At 43.3% G+C, this 18901-nt stretch overlaps 1 protein-coding gene across 1 annotated transcript; it reads left to right on the top strand.

Moving 5' to 3' along the window:
- The first annotated feature begins 5226 nt into the window (after window positions 1-5226).
- LOC100758593 (olfactory receptor 6S1) lies at window positions 5227-6228 on the top strand. Its single transcript, XM_027386494.2, has one exon. The coding sequence runs from the start codon at window positions 5227-5229 to the stop codon at window positions 6226-6228; it is 1002 nt and encodes a 333-aa protein (XP_027242295.1).
- The last annotated feature ends 12673 nt before the right edge of the window (window positions 6229-18901 follow it).

The following is an 18901-nucleotide window of genomic DNA, read 5'->3' as shown; positions in this document are numbered from 1 at the left end:
GTATTATCAACAAATAGTTCTGGAAAAAACGCATCTCTGCATGTAGGAGAATGAAACTTCACAGCTCTTACCCTTCGGGAAAACTCATTCAGAATGGATCAAATACCTTAAGGTAAGACCTGAAACTTTGAGACTGCTAGAGGAAACAAGGAAAATACTTCAAGAAAAGGAAAAGATTTCCCGGAAAAGAGTCTACTAGTACAGGAAATGAACTTAAGAGTTGACAAACAAGTTGCATAAGATTAAACTTCTTCAGTGTCACAAAGGAAGCAGCCAGTGGAGTGAGAACCCAGCCTGCTGAGTCGGAAAACAAACAAGCAAAATCTTTGCTATGTCTGGTGGGAGATCAATCTTTGAAAACCATAGAGAACCCAAAAGTTAAATACCAAATATCATATAACTAATACATGAGCTAATGAATTGAATAGATAGCTCTCCAAGAAAATAAAACACAAATGGCCAATAAAGAGTTTAGGGTGTGTTTAGTATACTTAACCATCAGGAAAAAAAATTAAAATTACTTTGAGATTCCATGTCACCCTAGTTGTATCACCAAGCAAACAAATGACAATGAATGCTGGCCAGGATGGAGGGAAAGAGGGATCTTTATTTACTCTTAAGAATATAAACTGGTAAGACCTGAAACTCCCCATACAATCCAGCCATACCTCAAGGAGTCTAAGTCAGCATGCCCCAGAGATCCTCACACATCTGGGTTCACTGCTACTTATTCCTAACAGGTAAGAAATGGGGTCAAACAGCCATCAACAAACAGAAAGGGAAAACATGGGTGAATCCACACCATAGAGTTGTCTTCAAATATAAAATGGAATTAAATCATGACATTTATAGGAAAATGGATGGAAAGAAGCTAAACTAGGAAGACAAATATCATGTTTTCTCTCATATGTAGAGTCTAGATTTAAATTTATACACACATTGAACATATGTGTGTTTGTGCATGCATATATGTAGGATATGGAAGTCGGAAGTGACTAAGAGAGAAAGAGATCTAAAGGGAGGGGAAAAAGAGAGGCTAACAGGATCTGTCATGAAATCGGAAGGTGGAAAGATTCATTGACAAGACACTGAGCAGGGACATGGGGATGGGCGGGAAGGCAAGTAAAAATAAACAAATAAGTAAATAATATGTGTTATGAAAATGTCTCAAGGAAACCAATTTCTCCGTATACTAGCCAAAATTTTAAATTTTGAAAAACTACCGTAATTTAAAAAAACATTATCTCACCTCATTCTTTTTTCTTTTTCAGTAGCTTTAAGTATTTATGGTTGTATCAAGAAGTTTTATTTAGAGATGGGATCTTATTGTATATCACAAGCTGGCCTCAGGTTCATGGTGGTCCTCCCAAGTGCTGGGCTTACGGGCATGAACCACTAGGACACACTTCAGTTAAGGTTTAAAATTTTGCATAGAGTTCTCTAGACAGCTCACATCCTTCTTGGGTCTTCTCTTTAGATGCATCCTTCCCTTAGCTTAGCAAGTGACAGCTCTAGCTTAGTCTGATTTGGTGTGGCAGCTCCGCCAGTCCTCTTGGAGAGCTATCTATTCAATTCATTAGCTCATGTATTAGTTATATGATATTTGGTATTTACAGTCTAGTGATGGCTGTCTCACTTTGCCCAGGCTTGTTTATGGCTATCTTTTATGCTCTCAGAAGTATTAGGTCCAGCAAGGATGGAATCCAGTCAAACTGAACCTAGAAAGCCTCAGGTGCTCTTCTAATTGGCTCAAAACCCAATTCACATCTATTTCAGAAAAAGCAGCTGCTCTTCCAGTCTGGGGATCAGAGCGGCTTAGCACACATGCCATCTTGAAGCATCTAGTATGTCCCAAGCATTGAGACTCGGGGCAGAAAATGCAAAGGTTTGGGGCACTAATGATTCAGAGAGCAGAAGATGAGCCAAGAAAGAAAAATCCTAATGCAGCAGGTTAAATATCAGAGTGGAGGAACTCTCCACTGGTTAGAACTGGTCAGAAAGATGAGATGGAGAGGAGTAGGTAGAACTGTGTAAACTGAGGCTTGGACCTGAGCAAGAAGTCACCAAGACTTTAGTAAGAAGCATTTGGTGCATAGCGATGGAAACGTGTGAGCCTGTCCAGAATCCTGGATGGTGCTTTGGGTGTGTGGAGTTACACGTGATTGGTAGGATATAACACATATGGCAGGGAGAAGCAACAGAAGAGAGACAGTGCAGCCTTTTACTAGCTCATCATACCCTTGGGCCTCCCATTATTTTCTGCCGTAGAACCCAAGGGAAAGATCCACACTACCATTCCAAGTCCTCGGGGTGAAGAGATGATGTTACTGGGGTTACAGATATCTCCCCCAGAGTGTCATGAGGAGAGAGGCAGTTGATGCTGGTCAGATGCTGTGATTTCTCTCATTTCCATAGTTAATGCGCCCTTTCCAGGATGGTTGGTGACAAATGAAGAGAACAACCCTTGTCTCCTTTTCAGATTTACCAGGTACAGCGTCTAGAAAGTTGCCTTAGGATTACAAATTTCTCCTGGGCCCCTTGGGCTGTGTTTGGAGGCCCCACACTCTCTCCTTTCTCTCTGCAGGACACTACCACTTGGTAAGCTCCTCATGTGTGGATCAAGTCTTGCTTCCCCACCAGCCACGGAAGTGCAGAGATCTGTCAGAGAGTTCCAGTGCTCTTCCCTGCACTCCATCTAAAACCAGGAGCCAGGGAGAACAGGGATCTAATAGCACAAAATGGGATCAAAAGCAGAAAATAGACACTCTAAACCTGAAATCCATCAGCAAGACAAGGAAAAAAATATGTTTTTCAACCACTAGAGATGACAACAGCTATTGGTAAGTGTGTTGTATTCTCAAGACAGAAGTAACCCTCTACGTCATGCCTTGCCTACTGTAGTGACATTTTAGAGTGCTGGGACAGTTGTCTTTCACAAGCCTTGTGCCCAGTACAGCCTAGAGCACCGATCTGTTGTACGAGCCATTCTTTCTACAGAGAGAAGACTGGTCCTGATGTTTGACTTGCTCATGGAAAAAGAAGGAACAGTATATCCAGAAAGGGTGGCTTATGCCTTTAACCCCAGCACTCAGGAGGTGGAGACAGAACATTCTCTGTGAATTCAAGGCCAGCCTGGTCTACACAGCAAGTTCCAGGGCTACTTAGTGAGACTCTTGTCTCAAAACAAGCAATGAAACAAACAAAGAAAGAAAGCCTGCGAAGGAACCGTGTAACACCCTCCTCAGGGTCAGAAAGCCCTTGTGCTCACTAGGCAGATTAGCACCAGAGGGTATGCCAGGGCAGAAAGCCCAAGGGAGGAGAGAGGCATTACCCAACCCCTCTTGTTTTCCCAAGTGTAGTATCCCCATCCCTTGGAACCTCAAGGATACTAGGCTACTGTCAGCTTCACAGTACAAGGTGCTGGAAGGACCACAGGATGGAGGGGACATTGACTCATAAACTGGGAAAAGTAAATATTTCAGGGTCCTACACTTATGAAGGTATCAGTGGCATTTGGGAACGGGTAAGTCACCCCCTCCTGTCACTTCAGACAGAGATAGGCTCAGGCCAGAGAAGTAGTTTCATAGAGACTGGCAGAGGGTCAGACTGGGCTTTTAGATGCCCAGTGTCACCTTGTGACACTTTATCCTTACTTTCTGTTCTTAGGTCAAATGCATTGCTTCTATGGAAATGTCCCTCTCCCCTCAAGCGCTAATTTGAGACCGTCTGTTTACTTTAGGCATCTCTTTCTTGAGTATACTACTTACCCCCTCTAAGGCTTATTAACATCCTTCTTAGCATTCTACACACAGGAGTAGCATTTCCTCCTGTCCCAGATCCTAACTTCCTGTTTCATCATTAGGCATTGAACAGTGATCCAGCAATGTGGCCTGTTTCTCAATCAATCACCGAATACAGACTGTGACACATGACGAAAACAGAGCTAATGCAGCAGTCCTACCCTACACAATGTGATTTCTGTAGAAGCTGGAGGGAGGACCGACACCCAATGAGCTCCTAAGGTGAAAGATCACAAAACTGCCACACCCAGACAGAAGGTACAAATGTTTCCCTCTCACACATCTAAGATCCAGAGGTGAGAAAGGGAAATAGAGTTGAGAGTAAGGAGTGCAGTGTTTGCTGGGACCTGGATGGCCGGTGTGTGTTCAGAACGGTGCAGCTAGAGAAGAATCAAAGCTTTTAAAATCAATTCTGATGTTTTGCTACCACGAGTTTTTCATTTTTTTTTCTTTTGTGTTTTCTTTATCTTTTAATGGAGGTTTTCAATGCCAGCACTTCAGAATATCACCAATTTGGCTATTTTTATTTATGCTTTTAGTTGGTGGAACTGGAAGGACTTGAATCAACTCCATTTCCAATTTAATTAATTATAGCCAGGAATGTGTAATCCTGTTTGTGACAATGCCATGGAGCCTGTTTTTGGGAAGGCTTTGGACTGGGGTTCAGAAGGGAAAGTGTCACAAGTTGAAAAAGGCTTCATGAACTCAATATTAATATTAACAAGAGTACTTAACTGAAGACAACAGACTAGTTGAATGAGTCAATATGGCTTACTGTTATATTCTCCTTTTTACATTCAAAACTTACTTCAGAAATGTGAGCATTTTGTAGAGATCTGATTCTTAGTTTATTGTGAAAATTCTCCATAAAAAGGGAGAAATGGTGTGTAAAATGGCCCAGCTTCCACTGCTAATTGTTTAGTTGGGTAATTGAAATGCAAGCAAGGGCTCCCTTTCTTGATCATCTTCCAAATGAGGTGGCAAGCCAGGCCTAGATTTTGACCCTCATACTAGGATTTTTCTCTGCCTCTTCATTTGTTAAGTTGGTGTTGGAAACTCTTTTGAGTCCTTTGTCCTGCTAGTTCACTTGCTCCTTACAAAAATTTGCAAATGAGGAGCACAGTGCACTCAGCCCCGTGAGTAGAGACACAAGACTTCTAGGGCAGAAAGTCAGCGGGAGCTCTGTTTCTTCACAGGATCATGTTCTCATATTTTGGCCCAGTTCAGTTGTTCAGAGAGACTGTCCTCATTATCCTCAAGAACCGTCAGTCAAGATACAGGCTCCTGACATTTTCTTATGACTGAGCAACACCCATAGGAGGAAATTTCTCCAGCTCTGCAATCAGATAGCGACCTTGAGTTTCAGGATTGGACATCCCTCCGTCATGACCACATTCATGTTGTCTTACAGGTGGGACAGATAATAATGGCTCCTTGCGGGAACCGCAGCGATGGCACTACAGAGTTCGTCCTGGCAGGCTTCCCAAACCTTAACAGTACAGGAGTGGAACTGTTTTCTATGTTCTGTCTTATTTACCTGTTGACTCTCACAGGCAACATGTTGATTGTGGGGGTGGTAGGAGCTGACCATCGCCTGCAGACTCCCATGTATTTCTTCCTGGGTAACTTGTCCTGCCTGGAGATTCTGATCACTTCCGTCATCATTCCTAAGATGCTGAGCAACTTCCTCTCGAAACAGCACACCATTTCCTTTGCCGCATGCATTGCTCAGTTTTACTTTTACTTCTTCCTCGGGGCCTCCGAGTTCCTCCTGTTGGCTGTCATGTCTGTGGACCGCTACCTGGCCATCTGCCGTCCTCTGCACTACCCCTTGCTCATGAGTGGAGCTGTGTGCTTTCGTGTGGCCTTGGCTTGCTGGGTGGGGGGACTCCTTCCTGTACTCGGCCCCACAGTGGCAGTGGCCTTGCTTCCTTTCTGCAAACAGGGTGCTGTGGTACAGCATTTCTTCTGTGACAGTGGCCCATTGCTACACCTGGCATGTACCAACACCAAGAAACTGGAGGAGGCTGACTTTGTCCTTGCCTTTCTTGTCATTGTGTCCTCACTCGCTATTACTGCTGCATCCTACGGCCAAATAGTCGTGGCTGTCCTGCGCATTCCTTCGGCTTCAGGCCGCCACAAGGCCTTCTCCACTTGTACCTCCCACTTGATGGTGGTCACCCTCTTCTACGGAAGTGCCATTTTTCTCTATGTACGGCCATCACAGAGTGGCTCTGTGGGTGCTAATTGGTCGGTAACAGTGATAACAACATTTGTGACTCCCCTGCTGAATCCATTTATCTATGCCTTGCGCAATGACCGAGTCAAGGAAGCTTTGAAAGACGTGTTCAGAAAGGTGGTAGCAGAGCTTTCAGCAAATTCTTTCCTTTCGGAAAGTTTGAGAAAGAAGACAGTAAGCCGAGAGTAAAGGGACTCAGTCCCCCATCCCCACTGTCAGCTCTTCCTTCATCTGACCATCATGAAAGGAGCCACAGTGAGTTCCAAAGATACCAACTCTGACTTTCTTTTTCAAGTAAAACATATTGACTCTACCTTGTGCCTAGTGATAACAACGCACACTATTTTTAATATTTTGTTTTTATTTTAATTTTATATCTATGTGGAGGAAATGGGGTAGGCACATGAGAGACAAGATTCTCTGGTAGGCAGAAAGGAGAGGGGTCATGGCTAGGTAACAAAGGGGGCCAACTTCCAAGAAGGCAGCTTCTTTCTCACCCTTCTGGTCTGAGACCAAAGTCTGACAGCTTAAAACAAAGGCCTGGAAGGCTTTGTTTCTTCTGACAATAGGCCCTCGGCTGATGGACTGTTACGCAACTATTCTATCTTCAAACTCATCAATCCTAAATTAGGGGAGGGAAACTGAGACTGGTTTTGTTTGTTTGTTTGTTTGTTTTTGTTTTGGCTCCCCGAGTGCTCCCTCTGCTTTGCAGAGGGTGTTTTCCCTGTGTGTTTGCAGTGTGTGTGTGTGTGTGTGTGTGTGTGTGTGTGTGTGTTCTCACCCCTCAAAAACACCTTTCTTCAGCTGAATCTGTCTGCTCCCACTCTCATAGTTTGAGATTTCTCTGTTGCTACATGTCTCCCTTGAAAGATTTTTTTTCTTCCTGGTAGAGAAAATGAAGCTGATCAAGACCCCTGGATTGTATCACACACGTGAATGCAGGAGACCACTGAGGCAATCACTGGGGCTGGGAACCAAACTCAGATTGTTTGGAAGAACAGCAAGTACTCTCTCCAGCCCAATCATACTGTTTGATATACCAAGACCCAGATGATGGCTTCACCATCTGCCCATCATCATAACACCTGGGTTGTTTGAACATGTGTGCATTTGTCTGGGAATGGGGTCTGTTAAAATATCCCTAAGCGGACCTTTATGAATCTCTGTGCACATCCTCTATTCAAAAATTAAAGACTGCCTACACTTTCAATAAAGGTTTCCAAATATTTATGCAAAGCAATAATATTAGAAAAATTCCTAAAGGAGACCTGAAGGTGTAGCTTAATTGGTAGAGTGCTTGCCTAGCATGCATGAAGTTCTGGGTTTGAGCCTGATTGCTTTGTAAACTCAATGTGATAGTGTGTGTCTGTAATCCCAATATTTGGAAGGGATTAGAAGTTCAAGGTTATTTTTGCCTACATGGAATTTGAGTCCAGCCTGGGATACATAAGACCCCATGAATGATGATGATGATGATGGCAGGGAAGATGACTCAGTGGATTAAAGCACAAATTCTGCATCCTCAAGGATCTGAGTTCAAATCCCTAATACCTATGTAAAAAGTCATCATGCCTGTGAGTGCCTGCAGCTCCAGCTTTGGGAAGAGAGATGGATCCTGAGAGTTCACTGGCCAGCCAGCCCAGGGACAGTGGTGAGCTTCAATTCAGTGAGAGACCCTGTCTCAGGGTAATAAGAAGGAGTTCAACTGAAGATACTTAGCATCCTGCTTTGCTTCTGAATGGGGAAACATGTACCACATATACACCAACTCATATACCACATGCCATACACATCACTCCCATAAGCCCCCCCACACACATAAAAAGGCATAAAAATAAACTCATGTGAGATACTCCTGTCTTCATCCTCCTTTGTCAGATTTTCTTATTTTCAGTTGTTTTCTTTTGCTCTGTTCTTCTTGTTTTTGTGTATATGTGTATATATGTGTGCATGATTATGATTTGCACGTGTGTGTGTGTGTGTGTGTGTGTGTGTGTGTGTGTGTGTGTGTGATGTGTGCACATATGTTTCTGAGTGTGAGTGAAAGTGAATGCATGTCATGGCACATACATGGTGGTCAGAGGACAACTTTGGTGTTGGCCCTTGCCTTCAAAGTTGTTTGAGACAGGGTCTCTTTGTTTTTGGTCAATGTGCACACTAGTAGGCTAAGCTTCAAGGGAAGCTCCTGCCTCTACCTTCCTCCGCATAGGAGCACAGGGATTGTAGACGTGTGCTGCGGTACACTGCTTCGCTGTTTGTTGGTTTTGTTTTTTCTAGACAGTGTTTCTTTGTGTAGCCTTGGTTCTCCTAGAATTTGCCCTGTAGACCAGGCTGGCCTCAAACTTACAGAGATCTGCCTGCCTCTGCCTCCCAAATGCTGGGATTAAAGGCGCTCGCCACCACCGCCTGGCTCTGTACCCTGCTTTTGTTCACGTACTAAGGATCAAATTCATGTTCTCATACCTGCCCAGCAAGTGTTTTACCCACTAAGTGATCTCCCCAACCCCAGTTTTTTTTTTTTTTAAATCTCTGTGTGTGTTGTTAAATAATGGTGTCTCAAGGGCCTTTTGCTTCTGACTTTATGCTCTCTTTAAGAATTTTCATATTGGTGGCTAAGATATTTTTATCTCTAGGCTTAATCTCTCACCACAGGTTGATTGTCAACCTAACTTTATGGAGATATCTCCAAGTCAATATGCTCAAGACTAAACTTGTCAGTTCCTCATCCCTTTTCACTACTCTTTAGTTTTTACCTCAGTACAAGATCTGACCATTTCATTATTGCATTCAATCTCCTACCAAGACTTATCCTCACTGCCTGGTCACCTCTGGTCAGCCCTAAATCTATCCAATTCTCTTCAGTTCTGCAGCATCCTAAGTGATATATGCTTTCTTTCTTTCTTTCTTTCTTTCTTTCTTTCTTTTCTTTTTCTTTTGTTTTTTTGAGATAGGGTTTCTCTATGGCTGTCCTAGAACTCACTCTGTAGACCAGGCTGGTCTCAAACTCACAGAGCTGCCTGCTTCTGCCTCCCGAGTGCTGGAATTAAAGGCGTGCAGCATCACTGTCTAGCTACCTCTTCTATATTCTAACCATCTCAATTCTAAATTCCACGGAAATGAAAGACTTTCTCATCTCACCAATGCACTCAATTATTATTAGTTTATATAAAAAATTAAATTAATTCTGAGTTTGGTTTAAAGAAATTTTTAGAGAGTAGTTCTTATATGTTTAAAATAAAGTGTGAGTGTGAGTGTGTGTGTGTGTCTACATGAGAGTATGCTATATATGTGAAGTACTCTTGGAGGCCAGAAGAGGGTGTCAGATCCCCTGGAGCTGGAGTTACTGGCAGTTTGGAGACGAAGGGTACTTGCTGCTCTTGCTGAAGCTATGATTGGGTTCTCAGCACCCATGTCAGTTAGCTCATAACCACCAGTAACTCCAGCCTCCGGGGAACCAACACTCTCCTTTGGCCTCCACAGCCACCCATGTACATGTGACACACACACACACACACACACACACACACACACACACATACACACACCACACACACACACACACACACACACACACACAGACACACACACACACAGACACACACACAAATCCACATATATAGGGGCTTAGAGATTACTCAGTGATTAAGAGTACAAACTACTCTTCCTGAGGACCTGAGTTCAGTTCCTAGCACAACCACTGTGACTCCAATTTCTCTGGCTTCCTCAGGTGCCTATACAAACATGGTGCACATTACAGAGAAATGGACATTCACATAAAATAAAATAAATAAGTCTTCACATACACAAAGTTAAAATCTCAAAAATTATTATGTGATATCTTCCATATATAAAGCTGCCTGATGTGGATAAATTACAGAAGGAACAGGGTGTCAGGCCCAATCACAAAGGACATGTAATCTGAAAACCATGACTCTGCTTAAATAAGTGCTTTTAAAGTGAATTCTGATGCCAGTGTAGAGGAAGGACAGGCATGTAGAGAATGCAAGTAGGCCAGCCAAGATGCAGCGGCCATCACAAATGCAGACAACAGTAAAGGCCAGAGTCACCTTTACAGTAAATGGCACATGAAATGTTGTAAAGAACTTTCTTTTACAAAACATAATGACCAGAGAAACACAGAGTCATTCAGGAAGCAGGATGATTCCATTTCATTCAGCACAAACATTAAAAAGAGAGAGAACAGGAAGAGGGACAAGGCTATAAACCTCTAAATATCACCCCCAGTGACATACTTCCCCCAGAAAAGCTCCACTTCCTAAAGGTCCCATACTTTCCCAAATAGCACCACCAACTCCAGACCAAGTGTTCAAATACCTTAGCTTGTCTTATTTAAATCACAACAGTATGTAAAATTTTCAGAGAACCTCACCCTAAATGCAAATAGCACAAGATGAACCCAGATAAAGCCTTCTTAAACATAGGAACACATACAAAACACTTCCTCAAGGTTGATGTGAAGATCTGTAATGATAACTCTTTCTACCAGCTGCCTGAGTTCTGCTGCCATGTTAGGGCCCCAAATAACACACAGAGACTTATATTAGGTACAATGCTGCTGGCTAATGACTAGGATTTCTTAAATGCAAGCTCAGTCTTAATTATCAACCATAACTACTGATCTATATATTTTATAAGGACTTATTGAGGACCCCAGCCTTATGTGTCCTTTCTTGCTGGTGATCACATGGCAACTTCCCTCTACTACATTTCCCAGAATCCTCCTTCTCTCCTAGTCCTGCCTAACTTGCTTCCCTATTGGCCAACAGTGTTTTATTTATCAATCAATAAGACAAACATATACACAGAAGGACTTCCCCCATCATCTCCTCTTTTTGTCTAAATAAAAAGAAGGGTTTGAACATTAACATAGTGAAATATATAACAAAACAGTTATCAAGTAAGAACAATAGTTACAATGTTTAGTCCATTAACATTTAGCAAGATTTAAAGAAAATATTCTATCATCTATCCCATCTTTGTGAGTCTAAGGTCTTATATGTAACTTATCTTTTATAATAACTAAAGAAAACTATAACCATAACTATCTGTCTTCAACCCCATCAAAGACCACAGAAGGATAATATATAAACTCTAGACCTGACAGAGACATCTCGTTACCTGGACAGTTACCCAAAGTTCCTCTGCAATGTTGAAGCATCCATCTTCAGCCCATAGGTCACAGTGTGTCTGGCAGACTTCTTAGTGAAGCAGGAAATTTTAAACTGTCCACCTGCATTGGCAGTTTATCAGTCAATTTCCTCTGTGTCCTGCAGAATGTCTGGCAGACTCCTCCATGAAGCAGGAACCCTTCAGGACTGTCTATCTTGGTATGTAAGTTCAGCAGTCACTTTCTGTGGGTCCTGCATGTCTACTTTATGCAGCAACAAACAGTCCAGGCAAGAGCAGTTTCTTGCCCAAATGGCTAATCTTGCCATGTTGAAAGCAAACTCCATATTGAGTTTCTTCAATGCCCATCCTCCTTTCTGATGTAATTGGATTAATTTAGCAGCACCTATAATGAAATGAATTTTAGCAGCTGTAGCTCTTTCCTAGGGAAGCAAACAACCTAAAGACAACAATATAGCATATAGTATCCAGACTCTGTGTATTTTCCATCTTTATGTGGCAACAACAGGAAACTAATAAGCCACACTTACATATTTTAAAAATGATTTGACTTCTAAATTTAAAATTAAGGACAGGTTACTTGGGAAAAGAGTTTTTGCTTATGATTCCACAGAAAATGTAATCAAACAAGGGACATGCCTCAGGGAGGGTCTGGGAGGTATTTCCAGAAGGATTACATGAAGGGAGAAGACTCTTCCAGATGGACAGCACCTTCTAGAGGAATGGTCCCAGGTCAGAGAGGTCTGAAGAGGAAGAGAGGTCTGCCAGCTTGCCTTCGTGAGTGTGACCAGTTCTGCAGTGGCTACCACTCTTCTCTGGCATTAAACCCCAGTGTCTTCATGGTCCAACAAGGATAGAAAATCAGCAACTAGCTGGGAATCTCCAAGGCCTTTGGTACCAGATTAGGTCTGCTAGGCACCTACCTTGCTACCAACATAGCCTCTCCAACATGTAAACAACTCTTGTTGGATTTAGGCAGGATGTATAGACAGGAAGAATGTGTTTCTCCTCCTCCCCACTTTTTTATTGTTGTGGAATATTTAACTATGTAAAGATGTGTTACATTTGTTTATGCTGCAGAGTATTACTTTAACTGTGTAAAAGTGTGTTGCTTTTGTTTATCCTCATTTGTTTAATTATAAAAAGATGTGTTGCTTCATCTTGCCTGCTTAAGGCACCTGATTGGTCTAATAAAAAGCTGAAAAGCCAATAGGTAGGCAGGAGAGGGGTAGGTGGGGCTGGCAGACAGAGGATAAGTAGGGGAAATCTAGACTAGTGAGAAGAAAGAACAAAAGGAGAGATCAAGGAGAGAGAGAGAGAGAGAGAGAGAGAGAGAGAGGAGAGAGATGCCCAGGGCCAGCCAGGCAGCTGCAGCCAGCAGACACAAAGTAGGACATATAGAAAGAAAGTTAAAAAGCCCCGAGGCAAAACATAGATGAAGAGAAACAGGTTGTTATAAGAGCTAGCAAAAAAAAAAAAAAAAAAAAAAAAAAAAAAAAAAAGAGAGCTGGTTGGTGGCCCAAAAGAAAAAGCCCAGTACACCTTAAACAGATTTATGAAACATTTTGGTATCTGACAAAACAGAAAACAAATCTAAAGGATCTTGGTGGACTTTCTCAGACACTCCTGACAATTCCTGGTCTGTAAGGATGAGCTTGTCAGTTCTTGGTTTTAGATAATTGTTGATGCTTTTTTTAGCTACATTTAAAGTAATGGTTATCTGTTGCTTTGGGAAACTGGTTCTGTCTGCTTCCATAGTCAGATTAAAAAAACTGTCAGGGGCCAGGCCAGGCCAGTGCTTGCCTGTAATCTCAGCACCCAGGAGCCAAAGCTATATAGTAAGACCCTATCTCAAGCAAAACAATGATGACAACAACAATACCTATTTTGGGGCTGGAGAGATATCTGTGTTAAGAGAACTTGCTGCCAGGATAGGCTCCAGAGAGAGAGAGAGAGAGAGAGAGAGAGAGAGAGAGAGAGAGAGGGAGAGAGAACTTCCTGCAATGGACAGAACCAGAAAAAAAAAAGAAAAATCCTGAGTGAAGTAATCCAGACCCAGAAAGTCAAATATAGTATATACTCACTCATAAGTGGATACCAGACATAAAGCAAAAGATGCCCAGCCTACAATCCACAGCCCCAGAGAAGTATGACCCCTTTTCCAGAAACAGATGGAAGCAGATGCAGAAATCCACAACTAACCACTGGGCCAAGCTCCTGGAGTACAATCGAAGTGAGGGAGGAGCAATAATATGAACAAAGGAGTCAAGACCATGATGGGGAAACCCACAGAATCAGCTGACCCGAGCTAGTGAGAGATCACTGACTCTGGTCTGACAAATGGGAACCTGTATAAGATGGAACTAGACTCCCTTAATATAGGTGACAATGGTGTGACTGGGACAATATATGAGGCCACTGGCAGTGGGTCCAAGATCTGACTATAATGCACAAACTGACCTAGTGGAGTCCATTCTATATGGAGAGAGACCTTGCCCAGCCTAGACAAGGGGTGTGGGGGTGGAGAGGTGCCTTGGTCCTGCCTCAATGAGATGATGGGACAGACTTAGTTGACTTCCTAGGGGAGGCTTTACCTTCTTGCTCAGCCTAGACACAGGGGTGTGGGGGGTGATAAGGTGCCTTGGTCCTGCCTCAACCAGATGATGGGACAGACTTAGTAGACTTCCTAGGGGAGGCCTTACCCTCTCTGAGGAGCAGATGGGGGTGGGGAGTGAGGGAAATAGGAGGAGAGAGGAGGGAGGGGGAACTGGGATTGGAACGTAAAAAATAAATTAATAAAAAAGTTGTTTTTTTTTTTTAAAAAAAAAGAGAACTTGCTGCCCTTCCAGAGGATCCAGATTTGCTTCCTAGCACACACATGGTGGTTTTCAACCATGTATAAGGACAATTCCAGGAGCTCCAACACCCTCTTGTGTCCCCAAGAGCACTGAATGTGTGTGGTGTGTACACACGCAGTCAAACACCCATCCACCTAAAATAAAATAAAAATTAGAAAACCAAAACTTAACAGTCTGGCTTCATGAGTAGAGAGACCAAGTTTTACTACCTGATAGTGAGACCTCTTAAGATCATTCTCTGCCTCCTGACTGGGAGAAGAGGGACAGTGGAACAAGGAAACTAATTCCATGCCCTCCTATGTGTAGGTTTCTCTAGTGTACAAAATGTAGCACATTTGAGGACACCATTGCACCATCTGTGGGGTCTGACAGGCCCAGCAAATTCTTAGAGCCTTTTAACCACAAACTTCCTGTTTGTGAAATTTTAGCATACTCTTCAATTCTGGTTTTCATCCAACATAAAGGACAAAGTAGGCCAAGACACATGTTTGCACCACCAAAGCCGACAGAAGTCTTCTGTTGTTTATTTAGAAGGTGTGGTGAATTCGCCCAAGTGGGCGAACTCACTAGGGAGGCAGTGAGTTCCCGGCCAGCCAGAGTTACGCAGTGAAAACAGTCTCAAAAAGGAAAAGAAAAGATGATTGTATTTTTTAGAGACCAAAAGGGACCTTCCAAAGTTAGCCTCACCAGCTTGGTCCACATAATGAGCTCCAGGACAGCCAGGACTACATAAAGAACCCTGTCTCAAAAACCACCAACCTACCAATAAGTAAAACTCGGTCTTGGCATTCTTGTGCTATGGTAAGGCTGCCTAGATCTCAGCTTCCACAGTGTTGCCCTGGAAGATCCTGACCACGCTGATGGTTGCCTTCTTAACTTGATAGAAATACTCTAAGATATATCCCCAGCAGACTGGCCTGTGAGCAAGCCTGTGGTGCTTTGTTTGATGATGGGTGTGGGAGGGCCCTGCTCACCAGGGGTGGTGGTACTGTTACAGGGAGCACATCAGAGATGAGCACTCAGACAAAGTTTGTGCCAATTGAAAGTCTTTATTCTAGCCTGCTGTAACTGTACTCAGGAATTCAGGACTTAAGTGTAGCCCCGAGTGTACAGAGAATAAAACCAAGTCCTGGCATCTCAGCAGCTTCGGGAGTAGGGTGGTTGGGGGTGGGATGCTTCACAGAAGCGAGCAGTTTGACAGAAGCATCTTGACCCCCGGTTCCTGGAATAGAGCTGGATAGTTTTCCATGAGGATCTCCATCAAGGAGATCAAATTCTAGATAAACCTGAAATGGCCTCAACAAGAATACAAGATGGAGGAACCTCTGCTCTGTCTTGCCTCATTACAGTACCACCTGTGGGCAGGTGGCCCTGGGCGCTATAAGCAGCAGTTGGATCGAGTCACGGGGACCAAGCCAGGAAGTGGCATTCCTCCATCACCTCTGCGTCAGTTCCGGTCTCAGGTTCCTGCCCTGAGTTCCTGCTCTTTTCTGAATGATGTAATATAAACTGTAAGATGAAGTAAGTCTTTTCCTCCCTGGTTTGATTTTGGTCATGGTGTTTAATTATGGTGGTTTGAAGGAGAATGGCCCGAATAGGCTCATTGGTTTGAATGGTTGGTCCCCAGTTGGTGACCTGTTTAGGAAGGATTAGGAGGTGTGGCCTGGCCTTGTTGGAGGAGCTGTGTCATTGCGAGTGGGCTTTGAGACTTTAAAAGCCCACTCGGGCCCTTCTTGCACCTTCTTTCTTCCTGTAACTTACAGATCAGACGTGATCTCGGTGTTCCACCACCATGCCTGCCTACCTGCTACCGTGCTCCTCACCATAATGTTCATGGACTTACACCCTCTGAAACCGTAAACAAGCCTTCTTTAAGTTGCCTGGTCAAGGTGTCTCTTCAAGCAATAAAACAATAAGATACTTATCACAGATACAAGAACCCTAACTAAGACACAGCTCCTCAGGCAGCCAGATCCTAAGCTAATTAGGCTATAGATGGCACATCTTGTGTGATGGCTACCAGCTGACTAAGCCCTCTGGGCTTCCCAACTTCCCCCACATCTAAGTCACATATTGACAGAACTTCTTCCTTATAGTATAGGGTTGCCATATCAAATCCAGTAGATTCTGAGGTGATAACTTCAAAAGAAGGAGGTCTCCTGGAAATGGTTGTGGAACTCTCAGCTGGAGAAAAATATTGGATTGTGATTCTCATGGCAGTTTCTGTTTGTCCTTCTGTTCCTTTTTTTCATATTAACGAAATGTTCCTAAAAGCCTATACTGACATTTTAAACAAAAGAAATAGATAAGATTTCTAGCCATGACCTCATCTCAGGAAAAACCAGTGCTTTCCAAATCATTCACGTCATTCACATAAGTACAAATAATAAAAAGTTTCCCAACAACAAAATTTCATATGGCTGTACATATGTCATCAAAAGTGGGCTTAAGTGTCTGGTAACGAAAGCTTTTATAAAAAAGAGTTAAAATAGTTAAAATCGCTCAATATTTCAAAAAACTCACAAGAACTAGGTAACAGATGTTAAACAATAACTGACCATAAAAATATATTAATTTGATAAGAAATATGCGGTTAGCCTTGGATGATCCTATGTTAATCAAGGACGGTCCTATGTTTTGATTAATCAAGGACAATTTTGTGTTTTGATTAACCCTGGATGATTCTATGTTTTGGATTTCTGTGTCATTGTGCCAAGTAACAATAACGTCATATGTTTGGGTTTGCTTAACAAAAACATCATCTGAAAAAATATCTCTATAAAAAAACCTTGCTTGAGAACTGCAAAATACACTCAGATTCAACAAACTGCCTCTGTGTTTGTTTCTGTTTGTCATCGCCGAATCACTACCCGCCTGTTCTTCGAGGATCCTCATCCCAGGGACTCCCATATCCAGCTGGGGTGGTCCGTGGCATAGGACCCCTCCTCTGTCCCGAAAGGCCCACATGGCCACCTTTGCTCTTTTTGGTGGTCTGGAGCCCTTTTCATTTGGAGCCCACGGTTCTGTCTGGCATCAAATAAAGCTCGGGACAGTCTGCCTGCTGTTTCTCTTGAGCCCAAGACTTTAGGTTCCTGAAGCAACCTGCTTCAGGAAATAAACCCATTATGGACAGTGACCAGGCCAGGAAGCCACACAACCCCTTAAAAGTCAGTGCCAATCTGGGAAGAGGGGAAACCTTCATCACAAAACAAAACACCAACCCCAGAGCATGGGGACGTGACTAATGACCAAGGGCCTCTCCAGTTACAACTGAGGACCAACTAGGGAAAGGCAAATATATAATCTTAAACGTGTAGGGTGACTTCATCAGTTTAGCCTCTGCAGCTTCGCACCCCAATAGTCTCTAGTCACCGCGGATCCGGAGCCTCTTTCTTTGCTAACAAGCTTCTCCACTCTGACCTGCAGCTGCGCCTACAAAGATGGAGGCTTGGCAGCCAGCTGTTTTGCCGGACCACGTTCTAAAATGGTTTAGCCAGCTGTCTTGCCGGACCACGTTCTAAAATGTTTTTGTGTCTTCCTGTTTAGAAGGCCTTTGCTTTTGTCCACACTAGGATTAAAAGTATTTCAGAATAAAATTGTAAGGGAACATGGAAGCCAAATAAACAAGTAAAAATGTACTAAAATATGCAGTGATTCCCAGCGTCAAGTTGCTCAAGATGTCCAGGCACACTTGAACACAAAGGGGCGGCGCTGATCTCATCTGGATCAGCCCAAGGGGCCCAAGTAAACCGTGTGCTCTGGTGGACTAGGAGGATGTGGGGGTTTGACAAAGATACTGGCATGATTCCTAAGGATAGGAATGGCTGAATGTAGACAAGATGGGTCTGTTGGCGAATAGTGGATTTGTTTTGACAGACAAAACATCAGGTCTGCGGTTATTGCCCGGGTTTCTTCTTTGGAATGCTCTTTTAATCGCTTGAAAACTCTTAAATATGTAACAGATAACCAGGAAAGGAGAATAAATCAGTAGAGAATGGAAGTGTGCCCACCAAATTGTGACCAGGTGAGGGCGAGGGAATATATTCTAGGAAAAGGAGGGAAGCCAAAAATAGGACCAGAGGATAATGGGAGAGAAACAGCAAGGAGGGAAGGAGAGGAGGGGCAGTTTTGACTAACACTGATTTGGTCTAAAGTCACTGTCTGAAAATTATAACAATAAAGATGACGCGAAGGATCGTAATGGGCACTTATTTCGGAAGGAACGCACTAGGACCTTAAATAACTAACCAAGTGACATAGTAACCTGCAGTCTTAAACACGAATCTTGTGGCTCTCCTGAGGGTGTGGAGGACAGGGCTACCACGGAAAGTCTTAGGCGGGTGGCCAGGGAATACCGGGAGACACAGGTCCACGTAGGCCACACAAAACCCCTGCTTGCCCTACTGTGCATAGGACAGCTTGGTGAAGGAGGCCTTTGTGGACTCAACCCCGGATCAAGGACATCTGCCGTAGATGGGTTATTCTCCTAATTAACAGCTCATCAATTTCTTTAAAAAGTGGAGGTCAGCATCATCATGCATACGTTTACCCAACAGGATGTAATGAACGTAACGACTGGCTGCGTTTTCGGTAGAGAATAGCCGTGAAGTTTTTCTTAAGTAAAATGCATGGTCTTGTTCTTGCTCACCAGGTTATACAGACAAGGACTTGAAGAAGCTTTACAATGCAAATCTTATTATTTTGTAATAGTGAAGATGTGTCAGCGTGCCCTTGTGGAAGGGATAAAGTTGTTCTCCAATGCACCAATTGCTCCTTCTCTTTGAGAGAGGCCTTCGCTGCAGAAAAGGAGGCGAAAGCTTTGCTCCATTGAGAGGCGTGCGCGGTCTAAGCCTGGC

Source organism: Cricetulus griseus (assembly GCF_003668045.3).
Source record: "Cricetulus griseus strain 17A/GY chromosome 1 unlocalized genomic scaffold, alternate assembly CriGri-PICRH-1.0 chr1_1, whole genome shotgun sequence".
NCBI classification, from domain to species: domain Eukaryota; kingdom Metazoa; phylum Chordata; class Mammalia; order Rodentia; family Cricetidae; genus Cricetulus; species Cricetulus griseus.
The sequence above is the reverse complement of the archived record's forward strand: the minus strand, read 5'-3'. Positions and strand labels throughout refer to the sequence as shown.